This window comes from Patagioenas fasciata, chromosome 4 (genome assembly GCF_037038585.1).
Source record: "Patagioenas fasciata isolate bPatFas1 chromosome 4, bPatFas1.hap1, whole genome shotgun sequence".
Lineage (NCBI taxonomy): Eukaryota > Metazoa > Chordata > Aves > Columbiformes > Columbidae > Patagioenas > Patagioenas fasciata.
The window spans coordinates 57,152,754-57,172,013 of NC_092523.1; the positions used below are offsets into that span (position 1 = coordinate 57,152,754).

At 41.7% G+C, this 19,260-nt stretch overlaps 1 protein-coding gene across 4 annotated transcripts in view; it reads left to right on the top strand.

Annotated features, from left to right (window-relative positions):
• Positions 1-19,260, top strand: part of AFF1 (ALF transcription elongation factor 1) — a 141,215-nt gene that overhangs the window by 70,614 nt on the left and 51,341 nt on the right. For all 4 annotated transcript variants that reach the window (XM_071807966.1, XM_071807963.1, XM_071807964.1 and 1 more), the window contains one exon: positions 139-1,050. In XM_071807966.1, coding sequence (XP_071664067.1) covers positions 139-1,050 — 912 coding nt within the window. The remainder of the gene's footprint in view (positions 1-138; positions 1,051-19,260) is intronic.

A 19,260-nucleotide genomic window follows, 5' to 3' on the forward strand; every position in this document is an offset into this window, starting at 1 on the left:
CTTGCAGGATCAATGTTATCTTGCATAACTTGATGCATGGTAATTAAAATAAGATCCTGAAGAAAATCTCTTCCTGAGCTGGATCTCTTGGGGCGGAGGGTCACTGCTTTTTAAATTTCCCCTGCCCTTCTGTTGCAGACCAATAAAGAAGATGAGTTGTCAAGCCGAATTCAGAACATGCTGGGCAATTATGAGGAGGTCAAGGAACTTATCAGCAACAGATCCCATCAGAATCTCATAGGGATTCCAAAAAGTGTTGCTCCTCTGATTCCACAAGGAAAGCCTGATCACCCATACTTCCCTGAAAAGACCAGCCATACATTAACATCTTCATTCCACCGCACAACTCGACATCCACACATGGGACCTACAGTTGTAGCTCCTCCCCCTCCGAACCACTCCATGCACTACCAAAAGGCACAGTCCAGAACAGAACCAGCTTCAGGTTTGCACGCCAAGAGTCACAGCTTATCCAATGGTCAGAGCCAAGGTCAAGAACACAATCGTGGTGGCCAAGAAAGTCACGCAGGTTTTCACCACAAGAGAAATGACAGGCGTGCAGCTGGTGAAGGTCGTCCTAATGAACTGCAGGCCTCCTTTCTGGCGCTTTCTCCATTACTGTCATCTTTGTCTTCTCCAGTGGCCCCCCTGTCACCTCTACATTCCAGCCAGCATATCAATTCCAGGTCACAGAACAGCAGCAAAAGTCATGGGCCGACCCACAGTCAAACAAAATCATCTCAGGACCTAGTGGCAGGATCACAGGAGAAGGACAGTCGGGACAGCTCAGCTGTTAACCTGACCAACACCACTCAGCCTTCCTCTCAGACTTTTCCCCCGCCTTTGCCATCAAAAACCAGTGCAATGCAGCAGAAACCAACTGCCTATGTCAGACCAATGGATGGCCAAGATCAGGCGCCAGTTGAATCACCAGAGCTCAAACATCTGCCAGAGGAATACCACGGAGAACCCTACGAAAAGATCTCGGATTTGAAGGCGAACGCCAAAGCCAAACTATCCAAACTGAAAATCCCTTCTGAGCCCATAGAGGTGAGTGCAGCTGTTGGGGGGTCCCTTCTCACAGCAGGGTAAGTTCAGCTGTGGGAGCACAGGCCACTAAGGACCAGAGGCCACCAGAAGCAACGATGGCTGTGTGCACATTATCACCTGTAGAAGGTGCATTTTGAGGGTGACTTTTGCTGACCTGGGTAAGATGCCTCTTTGGTATGATTGTCATGATTCTGTGGTTTTCTCAGTGAGGCTTCAGCAGGTTTTATGGTTAGAAAGGCTACTTTAGTTGCTGTGATTTTTGTTTTGCCTGTGTAAGATTGTTGCAAAGGAGAAGGGGGAAATGATGTGCTGAGAAGGTCAAGTGGTGAAGCACCTGCAGTTGAGACATGCAGAGTGTCAGTACTCAGTCTGAGTGCTGTGGGGTGCAGAGGCCCCAGATCTTCACTGAATATTGGGACAGCTGACTGTGGTCACCTGATAGGCTGAAGGTTTTGGAACTTTCTGATAAGTGACTGTGAACACCAGAAGGTTCTCCTAAGTAAGTTTCCAAGATTTCACTTTAGACCTTCAGGAAAATATTGATATGGATAAGAAACATTCTTTAGGTTTCTGCCAGATGGATTTAGCCTAGCTTCTTCAGGAAACATGACACCATTCTGTCTCCTACTTCATCAAAGGCCTTTTGAGCAAGTTCTGAAGATTTATGTAAATTCAGTGCAGAGGTGGAGTTCTCAATGATAAGCAAGATGCTAAAAGTTGTGTAAAATTTTGCCCTCGAGCAAAGAAGACAATGTCTTTCTTGTCCAAACCATGAGCGAAATGAGCAGAACTCTGCTGCACGTTTGTTCCTATCAGCAGAAAGCAGCCTGGGCACTTGTCCTTTCTCCACTAAGGACTGAGAAGGGAATCGCAAAAAGTGTGGGATGCAAAGCTGCAATTGTTACAGTCAAGAGGTGGCACTTGGGCCAGAGACCAAAATGTGTTGCATGTAAATCTCTGGTTCTTCCTGCTCATCTGAGAACAGCTTCTTCCTCACATTTGTTATTTTCTTGAAAAGGAAATGCTAGCTTCTTCATCTGCACCCTGTTTATAAATGAATAACGTTTTGGGGCTTAGATTTCCATCTTGAGTGAGAATCTGTTGTTTCAAGCTGCAGTCAGATTTCTGTCTTCAGGTGCTCTTTCTTCTTTCATTCTGTTCTTTTGGTCATTGGATTGCTCTTTTCCAGGTTGAGACATGTGAATTGATTGCAGCAAGGCTGAGTGCAGGGAATTGCAGATTACCAGGTGCAGTTCAGAACATGATGCTGTTGTTCTTTTACGTAAGTGGCCCTCTTACTAGAGAGAAGAAAACTTCTGAGAATACAGATATTTTGTATAGTTCTCCCTGGATCTTGAGTTGGTTAGAGATCATATGCAGTGTGTGGTAGAGATCAGCACAGTTGAGCTGGGTTAGATTTGTCTGGCTTAGCTTTCACTGGAGAGAAAAAAGAAAGGGCAGTAGTCAGAGTGGTTGGGATGGCTTTTCTGAAGATTTCAGAAGGCTTCTCTCACCTGTGTTTGGGCTGTGCTGTGAAGTGTAGTGGCTTCCAGGTATGTTGTTTAAAGGAGGGGAATGGCTGGAAGCATATTAGCTTCTTAACCAGGCAGTTGAGAAACAGTTCTTTCCTTTATAATCGTTTTGGTACAGCAAAATTCATTGTTGTACTCTGTCAGTTTTTTGCTGACCGCAAGATCTCCTATCTGATTTGTCATGTGTGGTGGAGGCAGAAACCTCGAATTTCTCAGACCTCCATAGGATAAAGCAGCTTGAAGCTCATGCTGGTAAAGCAGTTGAAGAGGAGAGGCAGTGCTGTTGCGTGTGTGTCGTTCAGGAAATGACCCTTGTTTCAGCTTTGCTGAGGGACTGGCACAGACTCTGACAGCCTTGTGGCTCGGCCTCCTACAAACTCGGGGTCACTCAGTTCCCAGGTACTTTTGGCAGTTTTGCCACACTCGTCCCTCAGGTCTTAGGATGTTGCCGTGCACGATGAGATGTGGGATCCCACAGCACTGACCTAAGGCAGCTGGGTGAGGAGAGCTAGAGAGATAACTTTCAAATTGTTTCGTCTTTGTAATAAAAAGGGAGGGTGGGGGGCGCAGTCTATGTTTAGTGGAAAATGGTGTTGTAGGATTATTTGATCAGCTGCAAATAACTGTAGGCCATTTCTTGTGGAAAATGAAAGGAAAGTGGCAAAATGACATTGTTGAGAAGTTGTGAAAATACTTTTGTGCTGAGAGACTTCATTTGCTTTGAAGTAGGTTTGGTATTGCACAATTCCTCAAAATAGGAAGTGCAGTGTGGTCTGCATTTCATTATTTGCTTGACTGGGTATTTTACTCCTGGGGGAGAAGTAAAGCAGTGCAGGGCCTTACCTTATGCATTACCCATTGCCCAAAAGACAAAGGGCGTTTCTGGTTTTAAAACTCTTTGTAATGCCTGTAGTTTGGGTGTAGGGTTTTTAATTTTTTTTCTTTTGTTTGAGAGAGACCATCCTTATTTTTCAGAAATGAGACTTCCTTGTTCTCTCTCAGCTCTCCTGGTCCTATTTCTATTTTCATCCTCTTTTCCCATCTTTGTGCTTTATGTCATCTCGTGTATCTCTGTTTTAATCTGATTTTTAGATAGGAGAGCATTATCTATGATGCTGTATGCTGAATGAAACTTGTCACTTTCCGTTGAGCACAGGACTCTGAATCCAAATCCCCATAAAAATCCTATGACTGCCGGAGCATTACCAACTAGCATTACCTGTGCCTGTGTAGGAGTGCTACTGGATCTGTGGCAGAGTAAGAATACAATAAAAAGGGAATTAAAGCTAATGGAAGAAATGGTTCTGCACAAGCCAAACCCTTGGTTTTAATTATATGCTTAGTCCATTTCAAAGCTGATAAATGAAACCTTTTGTGAATATGCTGAATGATCCTCATTTGAGGTAGGTATCTTTAGGCTGTGGCCTCTGTTTTCTATGTGCAGGTATTTTGGGTAATGGCTCTGTAAGCTCTAGTGAAAAATCTGTGACTTCCTACTTGTGTCAGGCTTATCATTATCACATTTAGTTCTGCTTGGTTTCAATGATTAACATCCATTTGATGATACCATCTTTCAGCACTGAAGCCTGGAGAGCAAAGAGGAAGAACCAGTATGGTTGCACACCCGGGTATACTCCCTGTGTGTTGGATATGCAGGATGAGAGGTGACTGGGGAACAGAGCTGGCCTGATTTGCTTTTGAGAAACATCCAGTGAGGTATGTTGTGTGGAGGTGAACGATTCACCCAAAGGAAGGATCTTGGGAAGCCTAATCAGGGGGTATTTTGCTGAAAGGTTGGGCCTCCCTTTTGTTTTTGGTGAAACAGGAACTGCAGGGAGGCTCCTGCCCTCCTGTGACCCTGACAGTGAATAGGTCTAGGCCAGCAGAAACTCTCCTGTTCTCTTCTCTCTTCCTTCGAGCAACTGAGAACAGCATGGTTTTACACATTTATTATGCTCTTCGGCCTCAGTTATACTGAACAGCCACATGCCCAATACAGTTTTTCCCGTGATGTTCCTTGACATCACTTGGGAAAGCCATTTCTTCTACCGCATTGGCTAATGGAATTTCTAAGGCGTATGTCACCTGCAGCTGTGAATTCGTTATTGACAGCTTCTGTTCATGGCAACGCTGAAAAGTTAAGCCTTCCAGTCTGAATAGACAAGCAGATTCACTGTAGAGTGAATTAATCCACTGGATAACTGTGCAGTGACTCACATTGCATTCACGCAAAGACATTGAATGGCTCTTTCCCCTCTTCCCCAAATAAAAACCTTAACTTTCAAACATCATCCCCTTCTCTTTAAGGCATTTTTCCAAACTTACGGTGAGAAGACTTAAAAATATAACATACGTGAAGCTTAGATGTATTCCTTTTCTTAATGTACCAGGTTTTACTTCTCCGCCTAGCCCCTAAACAGTGATGCTTTTAAAGCTGTTCTCTCTTTTCATGTCTTTAGGAGAGCCACAGCACCAAAAGAGATCCTTGTGTTACCTCTATTGACAAAGACTGTGATGTCTTCAAGGGAATTGGCTTGACGGCAGCACCGAGATGAAGTTAGGCTGCCTTGAGAGAGAGTGTTTATAAAGCATTACCAAGGGCATAGTGTCTGAAGGAATGTACAGGACTTGATGCTCACTGAATATTTGGCTTTGTTTTCCTAGCAGTTTCATGAAGTTAGTAAGTAGCTCCTTTTATCTCAATGAGACATCAATGGACTCTCCTCTTTCACCTGCAAATGAGGAAGCAAATAGGGAAGCAACCAATTTTTAAAACAAACAAAAAACAAAACAAAGATCTCTGCATTCAAAATGGGATTGCTGTCATCAAGCTCTGTTTACCTCAGTACACATTTATGAACAGTCACCTGTTAAAACATGATTGGTGCATAGTATATAGAAATAACTAAATACCTAGAAAGAAGTTTGGATGACAAAAATAAAAAGTCCACTTTAGATAAATAATTTTTCACTGACCTCTGTTCACAGCAGCTCTTCTGGCACTAGTGGTCAGACAGGTGCCCTGTAAACTAGAAATAAATGTATTGGTGTAATCCCGTGTCCTTTAAAAATGAAAATCTTGAAAAATATATATAGCGATGCCATTTGGTCATGCCTAATGGATACAAGAATATTTAGCATTAAGCTACTATCATCTTCTTTCTACCAACCTTACACCTATTTGTCATGTATTGAATAGGATGGAGATTAGTAATGTGGGTTTTTTTCCTGCCTTATGTGATTGGAGAAGGATTTCCGTACTTCAGTGTGCATATTTTTTTTTTTGTTGGTATGTGACTGTTAAAGAAGCAGATCAAATGCTGATGACAATTATTACTACTAGATTTTTAATGTTTGCTTGTTGCCTCTGTAGCAAAGAGCGCTCTGCGAGAGCTGAAGGGTGAGGACTTGTGAGGCAAGGAACAGGTGGTTGGTTCAAAAGCCAAAAGGACATCTTGTATTGTTACTTCAGTTGAACCATACTCTGATGTTCAGAGTTCATGTGTCAGACTACAGAAGTCATAAATTAGCAGTAGTCTTGTTCATCTTCCTCTTTGTGATGCTTAGAGAAGGCACATTCAGGTCCAGTGTTCAACTAGTGACTCAGCTGCAAGTCTTTCCAAGTTTGAGATCCTTGCTTGTTCACTGGGCTCCAAGGTGTGGGCTTGGCTTTTCTGCAAAATACTAAGTATTAGGGGATTTTTTGTTTGTTTTGTTTTTCAAAGGAGATAAATAATGCGTAGTACTACATTCAGCCCTCAGGCCACCAGAGATGGGTAGTTTGTGTTCTTGTTGCTTGGAAGTCCAACTAGGGAGCATCAGTGTGAGGAAAGGAAGAGGGAACCTGCATCCACCTGGAGCGTGTGGTGAGGAGGGGAAGGAGAAGATGCCAAGAAACAGGGTTTCTGAGGGAGTGTTTGAGTCCTTGCCAGCTTCTCCCATCAGGTATGGATAGGCTTAGCTATTTGGCTTAAACCAAGCCCAGCTTCCCTCCACAGAGTGTCTATGGGCACCATTGCAGAACATTTGTCCAAATTTGGTTGGTAAATCCATCACTTTGCAAAGCAACAGGAGTCTGAGAGAGTAGTTAGATGGGGGATTTCAAATCCTGCAGAGAGCAAGAGCAGGATAGATAAGGTACATAAACTGCCTTGCATCTTTTCAGGTGACTTTAGAAGTTAGTGTGTCACCTGAAGTGCTGCAAGCAACTTGGGTTTAAATTAGCTGCCACAGCATATTAATCACTGGGTAGTATTTTGGTTGAGATATTTTAGGTGGTTGTTCTTCCTATGAAGGGCATGTGATCAGCCATCCTTACCAGAATGAGTTATGATTCCAGCACAGCATTTAGACCGTTGCTTTTCTCTTCGGTAACTGTGAAGAGTGCTGTTTTTAAAAAGAGGAGACAAAAAAAACCCAAACACTCAACAAAAGAAAACCGTAGTCCTCTGCAGTTTGCGAAGTCAGGAGCCAGCAAGCTAAATTTAAGGAGAACTTAAGAGCACTTCTGTTGTCACTGTTGCTGTGCAGAACAATATTAGCGCTTGTTAAATGTTGTGTATGTAAACAGCCACTTCTTTTCTGTGATAACCCATTTTATATCAGTGGCTGCACGTCAATGAGTAAAATGCACATCCAGCAAGAGTATGTAAGAGTAATTTTGCAAACCTTCATGTGTACAATGGGGACAAACACACACAACAGTTACAAAGGTAAGTGAATAATTGTCCATAGAACATTCAGATGTAGTTATGTGGAAAAAGTGGTATCAAAGTGAAATTGATAACCCTGTCTTCAAAGCACAGTGTTCATTGTGGGCTCTGGTAAGTAAAGCAAGAAGCAATAGTTTGGAATTGAGAGGAAAACCAGCAAGTGCTGTAAGTTACTCTGTCAAGCTCTGTCTAACACAACAAATCGCAAAACATATATATGACAAATTCTCACATTTCTCCTGAGCACTTGACATTGTGAGGTTAATATTCTTGAAACTCAGGGCAGCAGCAACGTGTGGATCGGGACAAGTGCCTAAGTACGTAAAAGCATTAAATTGCGTGTGCTCAGTGCCTTGTGAGCAAGTATGGAAAATTTCAGTCAGATGGTTTTGCTGGATCCCTGAGGTTTCTTAACTCTTTTTCAAGCTGTAATTGTCTGTTGCCAACTACGTGAGTTTGTATGAGCTGGAAAGAGTGAGGGGAAGGTAGCTGTGCTGCTGAGGCTGCAGTTAGGTTAGGGTAGCTGTGGTTTGAGGGACAGCACAGAGTTTGTGGTGCTGTTTGTTGGCATTTGCTGGTGCTGCCCCGGTTTCCCGGGGAAGGAAAGAACCAAGGAGGGAAGGAAACATCATTTGAAGGTGTCTGAAAAAAAAAAAGTCTGTCTGTCCTGCAAGAGTTTGATATGAGGATACTTTCCTTGTGTTCTATTTGCTTAAGCAAACCCAAATCACACTTGTAGTGCTTGTCTGCGCGCTGTGCTTAGTCTGAAGCTTGCGGTCTCTGTTTTAGTTGTTTACAAAAGTTTGGAGGCCTGGTTTGTTTTTTTCCAGCAAAGCATCTGTCTAAAAGAAGTAGCATTTCTTTCCGGGAACCTGGAATCATGTGTCTTAAGAAGTATCATCGTTTTGGTTTCACTGATTGTAAAAGTTATGTTGACGTAACTCAGGAATAAAACCATAACACCATGGGTTGTGTGTTGGGTATTTTCCTTCCTCTGAAGGAATTCTTTTTGGCTCATCCAGAGGGCTCCCATCTTCTACCCCTAAAGTTTAACCATTGCTGTCATTGCTTGAACATCTGCTACCCATCCAGTGATCATGGTAAAGTCCTTTGCCAGAGCTGCTGAAAGTTAAATTTCAGCAGAAGGAGGACGTATTACTTGACCCTGAACAGTATTCTGAATTTGAAATCAAGCATCAAACTGCACCTTGCAGATGGTTGCATTATAGACAGGTTTATTTACTTCTGAACATCAGAGAGTCTCATTTTAGTTGGGCAAATGACAAATGTTACTGCTTTTCTAAAATTAAGAATTGGAAACAATTATTTGCAACTTTTTTTTTTAATGGATGAAATTTTCTGCACGCATCTTTTAAATGCAGAGGCAGCCTCTGCCTTTGCAGACAAGGCTTTGCTGCTTCAATAGCAACTTAAGGAAAGAAGCAGTTCAATGAAGGGAGTGACTGCAGAAAAATAGATTAAACAGCCTAGTTTGGGAATGGAAACTGTTCCCAGACTGTCAGGAGGGTGCTGCTAGTGCATGAGCATTACTGGTTGTGAAACAGCCTGTTTGGGACAGTAAACTTGCAAGGGAGAAGAATTACCAGCTCCTGGATGATATGTCAGGGAGGGATTGGTTGGTTGGTTTCAACAGTTTTGTTAAACCGAAGTGGTTGTTTCCAAACCTTGTGTAGATAGTAATAGTTTGTAGCAATTGCCTAACGCTCCTGCTAAAAGTCTCTGTGGAAACAAGAAAACTGTGTGTCAGTGTTATCTTTTATTATTGTTCATATGGGTCTCCAATGGTGACTGCTGATGTGCAAAGCTGTTGTGCGAACAGAGTAATATACGCTCATATAGTGACATATCAAAGAGGGAATTGTTATGGGGAAGAAGGAGCAAGTGAAAATAGTCCTCGAGTTCCTTACTTGTGGGTGCACATCACGAAGGAGGTTGTGATTAACCACAGAAGCATTACAGGAGGCATTTCATACTGCTAATGCAATGGTTGTTACTGCCCAATATTATGACTAATAAACAAGAGAAGTGATCTGGAAAGCCTGAGGAGAAGGCAAAGAGCAGATGACAGCCAAACCTTCCAACAAGGCGACTTCAAAGCAAGCACTGATGGCAGGGAGAGGTGGCAGGCGATGTGCATGGTAATGAGCTCCAAACAAAGCACAGCCACTGACAGCTTATCACTGCCAGTTTCAAAAGTAAAGCCAGACATTTGTCTTGGAGGAGGAGGGCATGACTGTGGTGGCCTCATCTGTTTCTCTGCCTGGTATCCAGACTCCATCATCTTGCAGTCGTAAGGTCTTTAATTGTAAGAGGTATAAATACTGGTGTGTTTGGTTTTGTTTTTATTATTTTGTTGTTGTTTTGTTTGTGTGTGGTATCTGGTGTTGTTTTTGTTTTGATTTTTTTGGTTATAGATGTAGTTCTGGAAGGAAAAAACCCAAAACCAACAAGCCCACACTCTTTTGAAAGTCCACATTGCTCTTGATGTTAGGCAGTCCCTGACAGACTATTTTCTCTTAGCCTGGGGCGATAAGCGTGTTAAAATGAAAGGTTGACGAGTAGGTCTCTTTCTGACCTGATATCTGTTTAAATGTGAGATGCGTATGGTTTGTTTGAAAATTATTTATGATTTAAGAATACCTTTGGAGTTTTATGTTGAAAATTTTTCTGTCCTGGACACAGCTTACTTAATCCATTGGTTGTCTGCAGCCTATACTGCATTAGTTGGTCGTATTTTAGAAACCTGTATGGAAAACTTCATGCTTCAATGGAGCCTCGAAGCTGCGGTATCTTTCCCTCTGTTAAAATAAAATGAAACAGGCAAAAGAAGGATAAATATATTGTTGGAGAACATGAATCACAATTAGTTTACCTCCTTCCCTGCTCTCCTCCTGCATTTATGTTGCATTGATTTTTCCCAGTCTTTCCTCTCCTACCCCCTTTGCTGCTGGACCAAGACAGGGAGCAGTGGGATGGGCGTGGTGTGCGAGGTGAAGGGAATGAATGTGGTGGCAGCTCCTGAAGTTATTTTTCCGTAGGTTGAAGTATCCATCAGTTTTTCACAGTATACAGTTAGCTAGCCATTCGTCAGACTTCCCCTTAGAAGCATCTCTTTAACAACCAGGGTGGAGTTTGTTATTGGGGTTTATATTGCGGCATGAAGTGCCTAGGTCTGGGGCGGCACTCACTCTTCAACATGGCACAAGTCATCTGCTTAGAAGAAACTGAACTTTGATTCCACCAGCATCCTCTCACTGGGCATAGTGGTTGGTGCCAGTGACGTTGGGAGCCGTTGGGGTGTTCACTCGCAGCTTTGCAAGTGGATGAATTGTGCATTTCTAGGAGAATAGGGGATTGTAATTACTTTTTTAAAAAATCACTTGACGAAAGTTTCTTCACGTGCACATATAATAATACTTTAATACTCAAGTTTCTTGTAATAGCATTAGTCTGATTAACTCAATTTGATTTTTCTGACTGCCTTGTATAAGGAAAAAAAAACCTAAACAAACAAACAAGTCTATACTATAAGGACTTAAACTGAGCTATGCCATTCCCAGAAAACATCCCTAATAACTTGCATGTAAATATCCAAAGCTGTTGCAACCTGAGGCCTTTCTCGTAACCCTTATGTATTGTGGCAAGCGTGAGCTGAAATGAACTGCAGCCAGAGAAAGCTCAAATACAGGATTCTTTGCTGCTTGTTGTTATACTAAGTGCCCAAAGATGTGTCCTTTGACCTGCGTCTTCATGGCCCTTTTTGGCTCTCAGAAGCAAAAGCAGTTGGTACCTTTTCTGCTCTTACATTTCCTTTTTTTTTTTTCTCTCCTTTGCTATAGCAGCTGTTCTGCAGGTACATCCAGAGGCACGGACCCCGATCACTGCTCCTTGGGGTGGTTTCACAGCCATGAGCAGTTTGGGGGTTTGACAGAGTGCTGCTGGTGATGGGCTCGGGGTTGCATACAGCCTTTGCATTTCAAAATACATAAACAGATTTTGTCTTCTCTTGTTTTCTCTCACCTGATGTGCATGCAGTATCTTAGGAAAAATCAGAGTCAATCCCAGTGGACAGTGGAGAATTATATGGTAGTGCTGTGTTTTGAGTTGTTTTTTTTGTTGTTGTTGTTGTTTTGCCTTTTTTTTTCTTTTTTTTTAACCAATCCGTAGCATGCAGATGTAATTATGTAAACAGAAAAAGCTACTTGTTATATTTTATTTAACAGGGAGTCCCACTGGGTGCAGAAGACTTTTTTTTCCCTTTTGTGCCTCTCCTTTGGAAGAAGCCACACATTTTATCCAGGCTGGAAATAAACCAGCAATAAAATGCCAAAGCAGTTCTAATAGCTCATGCGAAACGTCCTCCACCAACCTGTATATAGATTTTTTAAACTCTCCGCACTGTTTCTTGCACAAGTGGAAAGCGCCGGGGGGACAGATGTTGCCAATTTGAACTGTACAGGGGGAAGGCAAATATTGCTAAGCAACCGTGTGCTTGAGAGAACGTTTTTTCGGAGAGGAGCCAAGGGAGTTATGCCTGGGAGCGCTCACGGCTTCTCATGGCTCGGTGCGAGGGAAGAGATTAAAAGTTCTTTCCTGTCGGGGCTGCCACCGCCAGCACAAAAGACACCACAACCTACTGACACTGATTAGGGCTGACAAGGGAATGTATGAAAACAGGAAATCTCCCCTGCCATGTAGGAAGGCAGTAAGACATGTTCACGGAGGTAAGTGCACCACACAAGCGTGGTTGGGTATTAAAGCTGCCTCTGCCAGGGCGATTCCAGGCGTTGGCTCAAGTGGGAGGAGGCGAAACCCCCGGGCAGGTGACCAAGCCCCATGAGGTCCGGGAGGACCTCGCCTGGGTCCAGCTTCTGTGTCTGTCTGGGAGCAGGTTGCTGAAGGATGGGCTGGTGGGGAAACGGGGGCTGTTTTCAATGAGTCTTGTAGTTGCAGGCTGCCTCACATAAATCAAGTTAACTTCTGTAGTTAGCAAAGAATAAAAGAGCTTCCAAGCAAGGCAAGTCTTAAAATGCCTTTGTATAGTTATGCTCCTCCCCAGTCAAACAGCACTTCATAGCTACATGCCAGGCTGGGGGTCACTCTTATAGTGACCACCCTGAATGCAGCTGGAGATGTTTCCTCAGAGAGTGAATTTGCCTGTTTCAAGCCTCTGAATTATTTTGGCAATATTTTGCCTGTTTCGAGCCCTTGGTGTCTTGTTTAAGAGATGTATTTTCAGCAATAAAACACAGATTCCTCTTTGTCCGCTGGCGTCACATTAATACTTCCCTAATGCTATTTTGAGCACCTTCTGGTCTTTGACCTGATTCTTTGCATTGTTGGAGTGAGAGGAAGTGGTTAGCACATGCTTCATTTTTTATTTCTTACTTCATGGGGTTTTTACTGGGTGCCATTGAACCATGGCAGAAGTGGGGTTTTGCAGTTTGAGGATCCTCCTTAGGCATCGTCTGTATCACCAGTGATGCAGGGGTCCAGCTCTGGGAGCAGCCCTGCCTGTAGGGACCCAAGTTAGTTGGTGCTAAACCAGTGCTACGCCAATCCCGAATTTCAGCATTTCTGGCTGATGTGCTGTGCTATCTCCAAAGCTCAGCTATACGAATATGTCAGTGTTTGAAATAGCATTTGGAAAGCAGTGGTATTCTTGCCCTGGTGTAGCACTCAGTGTAGTCTGTTTCCTATCAATTATGCATATTTATTTGTTTCCTTGCGTGGTTGTTCTGGGCTTTGAAGTTTCAGGTCTCATTTTTCATTTTCACTGATGCCTAATGATGTTGCTGTCTGAATGATTTTTATATCCCCCTCCCTCCCAAGCTTTAGTTGTCAGTTTTCATCATCATAATGATGAGTGTTTATTACTTAGACAATAAATTAGTGCTTTTTTTTTTGAGCAGCAGAATATTTTCATTCCCAGTTGGAAAAGGTGATATTACTACCTTTTTGATCTCCTTCTTTTCCACACACTAATTTCTGTTTCTAAACTGCATTAGCAGCATTGCATTTTCTCACCAAATTGTTCAGCTGGTCCAGTGGTTCATAAATGTCATTAGATATTGAGGTGCTCTTTTTGCATGCAGTCAGGTGTAGCAAATAGTGTGAGACGTGATCTTGGCTGGCTGTACTGCTCCGAGTAACAGGTCTAGCTGTGTTTCCCAGAGAGGCTTTGCTGTCAGCCTTTGCATGTACCCAACCACATGGAAAACAAACTGCAGCTGCCCATGGACGCGACTGAGCATTTGTTTTGGGCCTGGGAAGGAGCTGCTGCTGGGAAGTGTTCTCTGTTTCCTCCCTTCCCCACAGCTGCGTTCATCTCATAAAAAGCATTACTGCTGTCTATGAGTCTTGCTTATCCAGGGTACTGGATTTAATTGCTTTGGCCTTTTCTACCTATTCTTCTGAAAGAGCTTTTCTTTAATTGAAAGAGGAAAGAACAAGAGTGATGTTTGCTTTGGCTTCTAAGAAAATAGAGCTTGATAGCGTTGGACTCATGGACTAATTTGTAACTGGTTAGTCTGTTTCAATATTTGTAAAAGAAATAAAACTTCACCTAAACTTCTATTCCCGTTACTTACAGGAACTCCAGTTTGGGTGACTTATCCAGATGTGTACTTTCCTTTCAAGATATATAGTAATTATCACTATTTAATATATTGTCGCATTGTTTAAATTATGCCACAGGCAGAAATATTATCTTGGCTGTCTTCTTAAGCTTCATTTAGTCAAAAGAAAAATACGTCCATTAAAAAGAAAAACAACAACAAAAAACAACAACACAACAAAACCAAAACAAAAAAGAGTTAAAGTTTTCAGAATATCTATTTTCCTCTTTTGCTGCTTGAATGTAGAATGAATAGCAGCAACATAACAATACCTTTTCCTTTTCTTGAGACATGTTGAGAAAATTACATTTCTGTATTAGCAGAACTTTTGAGAGAACTTATTCCTCTTGAAGGAGAGCCTAAATTCAAATATTTGTTTTAATGCACTATTGTATTCAATAAACAAAGCACCCCAAAAGGGAAAAATTCCTAAAGTTCAGGGATCAAGCCCACAGAAATGCATAAAATTTTGATCACTTCCCCTTGATTTTTAAGATTGATTAGTGTCTATATTCAGAGGTATTTTTCTGTTTCTCTAGAACGAGCACAATGGCAGGGCAAGCGCACTTTTTAAAAGTCTATTGTAAAATAAACAATGTGTGGAACAAGTCCTTATTAATACTGTGATATGTATTTATTTTAAAGCTTGTATTTTTTTAACATGGCATAAGAACACTAGAGTTTTTTTAATAAGCCTTATGCACATTGCACTTTGAATAGTAGTGGCTTATGAAGAATGCTATAGGTTTTGAAAGATGGGGGGTGAATTAATGTAACAGAAGACAAAGTCATGTCAAATTTGGATCCTGCCCACCTTCTCCTTATGCAAGGAATATTTTGGTTCTTTTTATCAGCCTGTCAGCTCATTGTTGTTCAGACCAAGTTGCAATTCAGGCTCAGTTGGACACCATCTGTTTGCTAAAGGTGAAAGGTACAGTGTTTTCAACCTGAATGTTTTCACTCGAAGGACGCATTTTACTGAAGGCACTGTTGGCTGTCATGTTGCCTATTTGCAGATTTACGTTGTTAATCCTTGACTGGATGTGTTGAAATAATAACCATCTGTGCTTCACCCGTCCTAGGGATGAGCCGACTTCCCTACCTCTGTGGTTTGCAGGGTCAGCTCTATTCCTTCATCTCTCTGCTAATACAGAATTCATGTTACCACAGAAATATTATGTGCATTTCCATAATGAAAGCAAGAAGAGAAGCACCGTGCTATATTTTCCTGTTTGCTATGGTAGCGGTAACCCCTTGGGTATGTCCTACTCTGTCCCAGACATTTCCTTGGAGTCCCACAGCTTGTGTGTGCAGGGACGAGCTTGTCATCCACCTGGCAGGAGGTTGTTTGGGGATTTTGCATGTGAAAATATCTCATGTAGAGACTTTGCCTTACAGGACACGAAGAACAAATTGCAGTACACAAAGGTGTTGAACCCGATCCATCTATGACTAGAAATTATTAACCTGCCTGCTGACACCCCTGAAATATTTCAAATAGTTTTGAATATTTTGACATTGATCTGTGGGAATGTCTCACACAAATCATCATATGAGCATTCATTTATGAAGGAAAATACAGACAGTGAAACAGTAACACTGAAAATCTGGAAATTAGTATAGTGGGTGAGAGCCACAAGTAATTAAGTCTCCTCCAGATTGCTGTCTTCAAAAGCTGCTTCAGGGAAAGATGCAGAAAGCTTTTGATTAGGCTGGGGTTGGCTGATGTCTCGGTGATTCTTCTAGCCATCTCCTTTTGGTCACATTTTAATTATAAACAATTCAGATGGTATGTTAAAAAGACAAAAAAGCCACTTCTTCGCTCCAGATTAGACAGACAAGAAAAGAAACAGTGAACTGGCCCTCTCCTGTCCTCTCAGCATCGCTTTGTTTGCTGACAGCTGTGTGAGCCTAGGAGGGTGATGGCCCGTAACCTTCCTAACACCCCTGACTTTGAGGGATCACTTCTCAAATGCCAGCCAGCTACGTGAGCTCAGCACCTCCTGCTTTGCTTAGCTGCAGATGAAAATTATATGTGACAGCTCTGCAGCACTTGAGCCCAGCCACAAAGAGTTTCTGGGACTTGGGAAGACACTATCTGTGATCTGTAAAAATGTCTTCCAAGGAAGTTTGTGCTTTGAAATTTAAGAGGTGAGGGTCTTCTACATACAGATTTTAAATATTAATTTTAGACCAGTTGTTCTAGGCGCAGCATGAGCAAAGCAGGTCCCAAAAGGCTGTGTCTGGCCTTGACCTCTGCACCCACCTGGAAAACAAGCTGAGGATGCTGTGGGCTTTACCCTGAGCACGCAAAGCTGGTGTCTGAGGAGAGGTTCAGAGTGCCTGTGTGCCTGTGGAGCTGAGTAACAGTAAGACCCTCTCAGAAGCAGGCCTTGTCAGCTTGGATGCTGCTTTTACAGCTGAAAGTTAAAGTTAAGCTACTTCAACAGATTGCTTTTATAGTGAAAGAGTGACCAGGTGACTGGAGACAAGACTTGGTGTGGCTTCCACTCTTCTGTGGCAAGATAGGGAAGCTTTCTAAGAGGTTGGTCTAATAGTCATTTCAGGGAGGATAGTTTTCATCCGTGTATGTATGACTGAAAAATAAGAAGGTACTCTGTTCTCCCAACCCAAAAACATAAATGCAAACAGAATATTTCTAGATTTTAGGTCAGTTATAAAATGATGGTGAAATTTACTTTTACAAGCAAAAGGCTATCCTGCTATTTTTTTTCCCTACAGGTTAAGTGCCTTGGTTTGGAAGTATGGAGAAATATTTCTTAAATTTCTGTTAAGGTTTAAAAATAGCACCTGGGCTCTTTCTCAGTTAAGAACTTTGCTTTTATAAGGAGAGAGATAAAACTCCTGTCCTCTCAACACACATTTTCTTCTTTTTTTTGTTTTTTCTTTGGGACAAGTATCCCAGGCAGCAGCTCACGGCTTCTGTTGCTGCTCCAGGCTCCAGCCTGCCTCTTCAGTTCATTTTGTTCTCCACATTTTTATTTGCGGTGGTGGCAATGCAGAGAGGTGGCATGGGGTACTGTTCTTCAAAACAGAAAGGGAAAGAAAAGGTCTTGGTTCAGAAAAGTGATCCTGTTAAGTATTAAAACAGTGCAGGAGCCTGCATCTCCGAGTCTTGTTTACTGAGTCATTAAGGGGAAATGAATCGTGTCACCACTGCCATCATAAATCAAACTCAGTTGGTTTTCCAAGGGAAAAGTAGTGTTTGGAAAGGGAAGAAACTTCTGAGAGATGGCAGCAGTTAATTATCTGAGGTGATCCCCAGAACGACGGGATACCTCTCACTACTAAAAACTCCAATTTCCTTGATGGTCTTAACAAATGTACTTACTGTTTTCTTACCTTTTCGTTGAACTCAAATGAAGATCAGGCTCACATTAGGGGGTTTGGAAATGAAGTATACCATCTGTAATAAAATAACACATACTACATGGCTGTTGCTGTGGAAGGGAAAATGTCCTAGTGCCCAAAATGATGGTTGACATCAGAAGTCAACCTGATCAAAGACTGTAGTTCCTAATGTGACTTGAAGTTATTTCCAGTATGAATACCCAGGGTTTTGTGATACTGGCGCTGGGTGTTCGTAAGATATACGGTAGTGGTCAAGAATTGGATGGGAAAGAGTGGAGGTTTGGAAGCATGTGCAGGCTTTCAAAGGTGTTGATGAATTTAAAATTTTTTTCTTTTAAAGCTGTTGATTTGAGAACCAAAGTGCATCCTTTTTATACTCTGGTATTGTTAACAAGTATCTTAATGTGCAGATTTAAAACAGAACAAACCAAAACCCCTGAAAGTGGTTGTGCTTGGCTTGAGTCTGAGTAAATAGAGTTTATTTGTGAAATGCTGTTTGCTTTTAAGAGCCTAATTCCTGCTGGTGTCCAGCAAAACCTGGGCCATTAAATGATTAAATCACTGTATGAAGTAAAGCTAAAGCTACTGAGAAACTCAAAACCTGTGAAACATGTACCACATCATTTGAGTTTCCTCACTTGTGCTGCATATTTATTTATGGCACTTTGTAGTTTTGCAATAGCTTTGCTGTAGTTGATATATCACTTATGCAGATAGATGTATTAGCTTTGATACAACATTCTTACTAATGATCACGTATTAAATTTTGCAGGTAACATTGATGCACCCCTAATGCATGTTTTCATGCTTTTTTTTTTTTTTTAGAAAAATGTTGAAAATAATGATCTTTCAACCAGATTTGTGCTGTTTTTTCCTACAGCTCCCAGAATAATAGGATCACAGCTGTGATTTCTCCTCCTGCTCTGCTCCTTTCCTATGACTATTTTATAACAGCAAAAATTTAGTTATGTCAGGAGAGTACATGTGCAGATTTATTTGTTTATGTGACAGATATTATGGAGAAAAATCTCCAGCAATATGAGTTCTGTTTAGGTCGGCTACTTGTAATAGCTTTATCTGTATCAGTTGCAGTGACCAGCTTTTTTACGGAGTAGGATGGGAGTCAGGTTACTCAAAATACTGTACAAAGTATATCTTATAGCGTAAATTGCAACAAGGTGGTATTGGAAATTAGAACATACTTGAAATCATGGCTTGTTGCTCTTACTCATGCTTTTCATACCTTCAGCACTTAGATTGAAAGACACCTTGCGTTTGTTCTGAAGGAAACACGACACAAGACTCAGCCTGTTACAGATGCAATACTTATGGATTCATGTTAAGGAGTATTGAAAATCATTTACTGGAGAGACTTTAAGGGGACAGTGGCCTATTTAAGGAGATTAGAAAGTTTTGTATGATCAAGGGGTCAAAATTATTGTGAGGTACTCTACAGGTGGTAGTTACAATGGGGAGGTACTTTTGCGCAGAAGTTCCTTACTTAAAGCAATTTACTACTGAAATAATCAGCCTTGGTTGGAGTTCTGGTCTACATGGCTATATGCAACTAGTGCTGCATTTATGCTTAGTTTGTTTGGATTTCAATTATATTATTATTAGATGAAGGCTAACAAGTGATGCAGGAATTGCTTTCAGCAACTCAGGATTATTAAAGAATCCTTTATTAAAACATATTAACAGTCTGTTGCCCCACAACACAAAACCCTTTGCTCCTTCAAAGGAAGACAAAATAGTGATTTTTTTTTTTTTTTTCCCTGTGCTATTTGAGCACAAGGAGGCCCATGCATTTATTTTTAGATTGAGCAAAATAATCCATCTCAGAGTTAGAAAAGCGTGTAAAATCTTTAAAGAATGTTTTATTTCCTCCAGGCACCCACGCAGGAACACAACAGTACAACCATTGTTTACTGAGCATTTTGATGTAAAAAACGCTTA